A 9,393-nucleotide genomic window follows, 5' to 3' on the forward strand; every position below is an offset into this window, starting at 1 on the left:
GACTTGATCTGTTATGTTTGATTCCGGGAACTCATTTCACTCAAACTTGACCTAATTTTGTCTGATATTTTTAAGTGGCGCATTATTTTGTGTTGAATGCACAATAAACAATATGTTGCTTCAAGAGAAAAACAAGGCATATGTGCTCTTGCTGGTTGCAGGCTTGAAGCTATTTAACTCGTGGAAAAATAAATGAAATGTCATTTTGCTTTATTGGTCAGTCCCGGGACACTGTCAATACAAGTTACAAACCAAATTGAAATGCAAACACATAAAACCACACGCTACAACAACTTCTACACCCTTTACAAAGAAGGAAAAAATAGATATACTGTAGAGATTTCAGCTGATCGATGAATTAGCAATTTAGGATCATCAAATCCAACATTTCAAACATCACCAAATTTTTACACGGGATTAAAATCCAGAGGTAATTAAAATTCACCCCGATTCAGTTATGTGAGGACCATATCTCTGAAGATCCCCAGCATCTCATTCCTGCCCCTGATCACCTCATCAAAGACTTGATCAAGAACACAGTCGAACATCTCCACCCCCTCCCGGAGCTCGCCGGACCTCGTCCTCAGCACCTCCACGTGATCCTCTGATCCTTCCGTCTTGCCGCCGATCATGTCCCTCACCGCCGTGACGACACTCTCGTGCTCCGCGATGCTCGCCGGCAGCGCCGCCACGCGCTCGTTGATTGCCGACAGCGACTCGCGCCACGGACGCAGCTGCTCTGGGACGTCGGCGCGGGCGAGCGTGCTGCTGCGCTGGTGCGATCCGCCGACGCCGACGTCGTCGTCGAGGAGGGAAGGGGGTGAGGCGTGGGTGAGCGCGTGGAGCACGGAGGTGGCCACGACGGCCATTGTGATCTTGGCGACGAGAGTGACGAGGACCATGCTGCCGCTGCCGCTGGAGCTGGAGATGATCTTTCCCCCCAGCCGCTCCGCCTCGCTCACCACTGCCTTCACGTCCGACAGCTTAGCGCGGACGGCGGCGGCCGGCGAGGACGGCGCGTCCGTCTCCTTCGGCGAGCCGGTGCTCTCGGCGACGAGCGAGGCGGCGACACCTCCGGCGCCGGCGCAGCCCACCTGCGCGGCGAAGTCCACCACCATGCAGTAGCGGTGCATCCGCGACACGGCGGACTTGAACGCGTTGCAGAAGTCCAGCAGCGCCGCGGTCTCCTGCATGTACTGCTCCAGCCAGTCCTCGCCGCCGCAGGGGTCGGCCGGCGCGTCGGCGCTCCTGAAGACGGCCAGCAGGTCCCGCTGCATCCGCCTCACGAGCCGCATGGCGTCGGCGCACCACCTCATGGACACCGCCGACCCGCCGCCGCCGTCGTCATCTTCGGCGGACAGCGTGGCTTCCAGGTGCGCGAGCCCGTCGACGAGCGAGGAGCAGAAGGCGGCGAGGAGAGGGCACTGCCGGCGGCGAGCGCCGCCTGGCCTGAGGCATCGCATGGTCGCTATGCTGCTCATGCATGCATGAGAATGGAGAAGATGTAGCGAGAGAGATGACCTGCGTATTTGCATGGTTTGGTTTCTTGGAGGGGTGGGGAAGATAGATTTTTCCAAAGGGAGGGGAAGGGGAGGAGTGAAGCAAGAGAACAACTTGTATACTATTCCATGCACCTCGCGTACTTTGCTTAACCTCTCCGCACTTCTTCTTCTTTTGATTTGATCTGGGACCGGTTCTCTTTTTTTTTTTAACTTCAATCTATTCATCTTCATTCATGGCAGTACAAAGAATACAAAAAATAACAAAAACTACATCCAGATCCGTAGATTACCTAATAACGACTACAAACATTAAAGTGAGCCGAAGGCGCGCCGCCGTCATCGCCCCTTCCTCACCGGAGCCGGGCAAAACTTGTCGTAGTAGAGAGTCGGGAAGTCGTCGTGCTAGTGCCTCATAGGACCAGCGCACCAAAACAGCAACCATCGTTCTTTGCGTAATTTGACCCGGTTTTTGATGTTGAATCGAACCGCTCAAATGTTGGAACGACATTTTTCAACCAAATGAAGATTGCAAGAAAGGCGTGCTACCAAATTGAGTCAATATTCATAGGAAGCAAACCCAATTCAAGAAATTGCGGAGAAGTCTGAAATCCAAAGTCTGGATACTGTTGCAGATGGTAACAGGTACTAGTACTCACACCTACCGAAGGGGGTTTTCCTAGCTAGTTTCAGCAGTTTGGTCCAACCAACCAGGCTTCGCCTTGGTGTTTGTCCAGGTGTTTGGATTTGGATGTAGGAACAACTATTAAGTTATTGATTGACTTGCAAGGATGGATGGGATGGGGGGCCCTTTTGGGGGTGATGCCCTGACAAGGGAAGTAGTTCACTCTTGTCACTGATTTAAAATGGTCCCATGCATGCTTGGCGCAATTCCTTCAACAGGATACTGATCTTGGGACTCATCATGAATAAACAAAATTAATTCAACAGTTTGGATTGGAATTATGCTTCCTAACTTGTGGGGATATCTTTCCGCAAAAAAAAAAAAAAAACTTGTGGGGATATCTTGCCTCCAAAACTTTGTTTGGATCGAAGGTTTGAGCTCGTTTCTGGTCAAAACTAGTAAGCATGCACTGATATTATTAACATATGCGGGAATTAACATATACAGAAAAATATTTTGATTGCACTAAAAAGCACTCCCTTTTTAAACTAATATAGAACGTTTTAGAGACTTGACAAATTGAGAAAACATTTTAATGTAGCATCATATGCATAGAGCCAAAAAACATTATTACCCCGGTATTTTCTAATACGGCTAATCAATTCTCATACAACATCCGGAATGTTGTGTGCAGCTTGATTGTCGACGTAGCTTCAACATGCCCACTACACACTACTCCACCGTCTCCATTACAGTACACACTACTCCACCATCTCCACCACTCGCAGGAAAAACGTATTTTGTCCCCATAGGCCATAAGAAATGTCAAACAGTGCCAAAAATTCATTAAGCGCAGGAACATTTGCACCGCCATTAAAGGGAGTTCACCAAGTGCGCTTATTTGGATCCAAAAATGTCATCTTCACCATGGTATCAACACGATACATTCATCAAAAACAGCAAGGATAAGCCCCTTGTGTACAACATTACATTGGACAAAGTGGCAAAATATAGCAGCAATGTACATGAACATGCATCATCCTAGCTCTACATAAGAGAAAATGAAGGTGAACAAGACACCCTTGGAATACAATCATATGCAAATCATCAACTATTTCAATCAGCAAGTATCAAACTGATGCTCGAAAATTGTTGCCGACAACAGTACTCATTGATGAATATGTGTTGTGGACAATCCACTTCCATTCTGAATCCATAGTTCACAATTCTGGTCTTAGCAAAAATAATGAATTGTTTATTGCCAAATAGAAAAAAAAAGGTGAAGATGGTACATGAAGGAAAATTCATAAGGAACCTTGAACTGTTTCCTCTCTATGTACAAGAAAGCAAGAATAAATCCATATGATTAGTAACTAAGTACAATGCTCCATCTTACAAAGAAAAAAATCATAGTTCATTCACATATCTGATCCAGAACACAAGGATGCATACCTCCCACCGCTTAGGGCGTGTTTGGTTACATGCATCGGTTTTTGCCCATTTGCATACTTTTCCCAGTTGGGCCTGACTGAGTAAATACAGGCCAAAAACCAACATCTGCACTTAGTTTGGTTGCCTGCATATCCTCTCCGTGCATCGTAACGATGCCTCTACGCACCACGTTTGGTTGCTCGCATTGTTGGGGAATGCAGTATTTCATAAATTTCCTACGATCACGCAAGATCTATCTAGGAGATGCATAGCAACGAGACGGGAGAGTGTGTCCACGTACCCTCGTAGACCGAAAGCGGAAGCGTTTAGTAACGCGGTTGATGTAGTCGAACGTCTTCACGATTCAACCGATCCAAGTACCAAACGTACGGCACATCCGTGTTCAGCACACGTTCAGCACGATGACGTCCCTCGAGCTCTTGATCCAGTTGAGGATGAGGGAGAGTTCTGTCAGCACGGCGGCGTGGCGACAGTGATGATGAAGTTACCGGCGCAGGGCTTCGCCTAAGCACTACGACGATGTGACCGAGGTGTGTAACTGTGGAGGGGGGCACCGCACACGGCTAAGAGAAGACTTGGTGTGTCTTTGGGTGCCCCCTACTCACGTATATAAAGGAGGGGGAGGAGGAGGCCGACCCTAGAGGGGGGCGCGCCAAGGGGGGAGTCCTACTTGGACTCCCGGTCCAAGTAGGATTCCGCCCCCTCCTTCCTTTCTACGGAGGGGGAAAGGGGGAAGGAGAGGAGGGGAAGAGGGAAAGGGGGGGCCACGCCCCCTCCCCTTCCTATTCGGACTCCACTTGGGGGAGCGCGCGCCTCCCCCTTGTGGGTTGTCCCCTCTTCTCTCCCATGGCCCATAAGGCCCATGATTTCCCCCCCCGGGGGGGGGGGGTTCCGGTAACCTCCCGGTACTCCAAAAAATGCCCGAATCACTCGGAACCATTCCGATGTCCGAATGCAACCTTCCAATATATGAATCTTTACCTCTCGACCATTTAGAGACTCCTCGTTACATCCATGATCTCATCCGGGACTCCGAACAAACTTCGGTCATCAAATCACATAACTCATAATACAAATCGTCATCGAACGTTAAGCGTGCGGACCCTACGGGTTCGAGAACTATGTAGACATGACCGAGACACATGTCCGGTCAATAACCAATAGCGGAACCTGGATGCTCATATTGGGTCCTACATATTCTAAGATCTTTATCGGTCAAACCGCATAACAACATACGTTGTTCCCTTTGTCATCGGTATGTTACTTGCCCGAGATTCGATCGTCGGTATCATCATACCTAGTTCAATCTCATTACCGACAAGTCTCTTTACTCGTTTCGTAATGCATCATCCCGCAACTAACTCATTAGTCACATTGCTTGCAAGGCTTATAGTGATGTGCATTACCGAGAGGGCCCAAAGATACCTCTCCGATACACGGAGTGACAAATCCTATTCTTGATCTATGCCAACCCAACAAACACCTTCGGAGACTCCTGTAGAGCATCTCTATAATCACCCAGTTACGTTGTGACTTTTGATAGCACACAAGGTGTTCCTCCGGTATTCGGGAGTTGCATAATCTCATAGTCAGAGGAACATGTATAAGTCATGAAGAAAGCAATAGCAATAAAACTAAACGATCATTATGCTAAGCTAACGGATGGGTCTTGTCCATCACATCATTCTCTAATGATGTGATCCCGTTCATCAAATGACAACACATGTCCATGGCTAGGAAACTTAACCATCTTTGATTAACGAGCTGGTCAAGTAGAGGCATACTAGGGACACTCTGTTTGTCTATGTATTCACACATGTACTAAGTTTTCGGTTAATACAATTCTAGAATGAATAATAAACATTTATCATGATATAAGGAAATATAAATAACAACTTTATTATTGCCTCTAGGGCATATTTCCTTCAGTCTCCCACTTGCACTAGAGTCAATAATCTAGATTACATAGTAATGATTCTAACACCCATGGAGTCTTGGTGCTGATCATGTTTTGCTCGTGGAAGAGGTTTAGTCAACGTGTCTGCAACATTCAGATCCGTATGTATTTTGCAAACTTCTATGTCTCCCTCCTTGACTAGATCATGGATGGAATTGAAGCATCTCTTGATGTGTTTGGTTCTCTTGTGAAATCTGGATTCCTTCGCCAAGGCTATTGCTCCAGTATTGTCACAAAAGATTTTCATTGGACCCGATGCACTAGGTATTACACCTAGATCGGATATGAACTCCTTCATCTAGACTCCTTCATTTGCTGCTTCCGAAGCAGCTATGTACTCTGCTTCACACGTAGACCCCACCACGACGCTCTGCTTGGAACTGCACCAACTGACAGCTCCACCATTCAATATAAATACGTATTCGGTTTGTGACTTAGAGTCATCCGGATCAGTGTCAAAGCTTGCATCGACGTAACCATTTATGACGAGCTATTTGTCACCTCCATAAACAAGAAACATATCCTTAGTCCTTTTCAGGTATTTCAGGATGTTCTTGACCGATGTCCAGTGATCCACTCCTGGATTACTTTGGTACCTCCCTGCTAAAATTATAGCAAGGCACACATCAGGTCTGGTACACAGCATTGCATACATGATAGAACCTATGGCTGAGGCATAGGGAATGACTTTCATTTTCTCTCTATCTTATGCAGTGGTCGGGCATTGAGTCCGACTCAACTTCACACCTTGTAACATAGGCAAGAACCCTTTCTTTGATTGATCCATTTTGAACTTCTTCAAAACTTTATCAAGGTATGTGCTTTGTGAAAGTCCAATTAAGCGTCTTGATCTATCTCTATAGATCTCGATGCCCAATATATAAGCAGCTTCAACGAGGTCTTTCATTAAAAAATTCTTATTCAAGTATCCTTTTATGCTATCCAGAAATTCTATATAATTTTCGATCAACAATATGTCATCCACATATAATATCAGAAATACTACAGAGCTCCCACTCACTTTCTTGTACATACAGGCTTCTCCAAAAGTCTGTATAAAACCATATGCTTTGATCACACTATCAAAGCGTATATTCCAACTCCGAGAGGCTTGCTCCAGTCCATAAATGGATCGCTGGAGCTTGCACACTTTGTTAACACCTTTAGGATCGACAAAACCTTCTGGTTGCATCATATACAACTCTTCTTTAAGATATCCATTAAGGAATGCAGTTTTGACATCCATTTGCCAAATTTCGTAATCATAAAATGCGGCAATTGCTAACATTATTCGGACAGACTTAAGCATCGCTACGGGTGAGAAGGTCTCATCGTAGTCAACTCCTTGAACTTGTCGAAAACCTTTCGCAACAAGTCGAGCTTTGTAGACAGTAACACTACCGTCAGCGTTAGTCTTCTTCTTGAAGATCCATTTATTCTCTATGGCTTGCCGATCATCGGGCAAGTCAACCAAAGTCCACACTTTGTTCTCATACATGGATCCCATCTCAGATTTCATGGCCTTAAGCCATTTCACGGAATCTGGCTCATCATCCCTTCCTCATAGTTCGTAGGTTCATCATGGTCTAGTAACATGACTTCCAGAACAGGGTTACCATACCATTCTGGTGCGGATCGTGCTCTGGTTGACCTACGAGGTTCGGTAGTAACTTGATCTAAAGTTTCATGATCATCATCATTAGCTTCCTCACTAATTGATGTAGGAATCACTGGAACTGATTTATGTGATGAACTACTTTCCAATTCGGGAGAAGGTACAATTACCTCATCAAGTTCTACTTTCCTCCCACTCACTTCTTTCGAGAGAAACTCCTTCTCTAGAAAGGATCCATTCTTAGCAATGAATATCTTGCCTTCGGATCTGTGATAGAAGGTGTACCCAATAGTCTCCTTTGGGTATCCTATGAAGACACATTTCTCTGATTTGGGTTCGAGCTTATCAGGTTGAAGCTTTTTCACATAAGCATCGCAGCCCCAAACTTTAAGAAACGACAACTTGGGTTTCTTGCCAAACCACAGTTCATATGGTGTCGTCTCAACGGATTTAGATGGTGCCCTATTTAACGTGAATGCAACCGTCTCTAAAGCATAACCCCAAAACGATAGCGGTAAATGAGTAAGAGACATCATAGATCGCACCATATCTAATAAAGTGCGGCCACGACATTCGGACACACCATTACGCTGTGGTGTTCCAGGTGGCGTGAGTTGCGAAACTATTCCGCATTGTTTCAAATGAAGACCAAACTCATAACTCAAATATTCACCTCCATGATCAGATCGTAGAAACTTTATTTTCTTGTTACGATGATTTTCCACTTCACTTTGAAATTCTTTGAACTTTTCAAATGTTTCAGACTTATGTTTCATCAAGTAGATATACCCATATCTGCTCAAATCATCTGTGAAGGTCATAAAATAACGATACCCGTCGCGAGCCTCAACACTCATTGGACCGCATACACCAGTATGTATTATTTCCAATAAGTCAGTTGCTCGCTCCATTGTTCCAGAGAACGGAGTCTAAGTCATCTTGCCCATGAGGCATGGTTCGCAAGCATCAAGTGATTCATAATAAAGTGATTCCAAAAGTCCATCAGCATGGAGTTTCTTCATGCGCTTTACACCAATATGACCTAAACGACAGTGCCACAAATAAGTTGCACTATCATTATTAACCTTGCATCTTTTGGCTTCAATATTATGAATATGTGTGTCACTACAATCAAGATTCAACAAAAATAGACCACTCATCAAGGGTGCATGACCATAAAAGATATTACTCATATAAATAGAACAACCATTATTCTCTGATTTAAATGAATAACCGTCTCGCATCAAGAAAGATCCAGATATAATGTTCATGCTTAACGCTGGCACCAAATAACAATTATTCAGGTCTAAAACTAATCCCGAAGGTAGATGTAGAGGTAGCGTGCCGACTGCGATCACATCGACTTTGGAACCATTTGCCACGCGCATCGTCACCTCATCCTTAGCCAATCTTCGTTTAATCCGTAGCCCCTATTTCGAGTTGCAAATATGAGCAACAGAACCAGTCTAAAATACCCAGGTGCTACTACGAGCATTTGTAAGGTACACATCAATAACATGTATATCAAATATACCTTTCACTTTGCCATCCTTCTTATCCGCCAAATACTTGGGGCAGTTCCGCTTCCAGTGACCAGTCCCTTTGCAGTAGAAGCACTCAGTCTCAGGTTTAGGTCCAGACTTGGGTTTCTTCACTTGAGCGGCAACTTTCTTGCTGTTCTTCTTGAAGTTCCCCTTCTTCCTTTTTACCTTTTTCTTGAAACTAGTGGTCTTGTTAACCATCAACACTTGATGCTCCTTCTTGTTTTCTACCTCCGCAGCTTTCAGCATCGCGAAGAGCTCGGGAATTGTGTTACCCATCCCTTGTATATTATAGTTCATCATGAAGCTTTTGTAGCTTGGTGGTAGTGATTGAAGAACTCTGTCAATGACACTATCATCAGGAAGATTAACTCCCAGTTGAGTCAAATGGTTATGGTACCCAGAGATTCTGAGTATATGTTCACTGACAGAACTATTCTCCTCCATCTTGCAGCTATAGAACTTATTGGAGACTTCATATCTCTCAGTTCAGGCATTTGCTTGAAATATTAACTTCAACTCCTGGAACATGTCATATGCTCCATGACGTTCAAAACATCGTTGAAGTCCCGATTCTAAGCCGTAAAGCATGGCACACTGAACTATCGAGTAGTCATCAGCTTTGCTCCGCCAGACGTTCATAACGTCCGCAGTTGCTCCCGCAGCGGGTCTTGCACCCAACGGTGTTTCCAGGACGTAATTCT

The 9,393-nt window shown here is 45.2% G+C and overlaps 1 protein-coding gene across 1 annotated transcript; it reads right to left on the reverse strand.

The window, feature by feature from the left end:
• Window positions 1-189: 189 nt before the first annotated feature.
• LOC109752058 (uncharacterized) lies at window positions 190-1,814 on the reverse strand. The gene has a single exon (XM_020310928.4). It carries the CDS (start codon window positions 1,731-1,733, stop codon window positions 456-458), a length of 1,278 nt encoding a protein of 425 aa, XP_020166517.2. The 5' UTR covers window positions 1,734-1,814; the 3' UTR covers window positions 190-455.
• Window positions 1,815-9,393: the final 7,579 nt, after the last annotated feature.

Source organism: Aegilops tauschii, chromosome 4 (assembly GCF_002575655.3).
Source record: "Aegilops tauschii subsp. strangulata cultivar AL8/78 chromosome 4, Aet v6.0, whole genome shotgun sequence".
Taxonomy (NCBI): domain Eukaryota; kingdom Viridiplantae; phylum Streptophyta; class Magnoliopsida; order Poales; family Poaceae; genus Aegilops; species Aegilops tauschii.

Bases quoted from the DNA above. Each gene is read 5' to 3' on its own strand.
- LOC109752058 (XM_020310928.4), bottom strand. From the start codon at position 1,733: ATGAAGATGAATAGATTGAAGTTAAAAAAAAAAAGAGAACCGGTCCCA.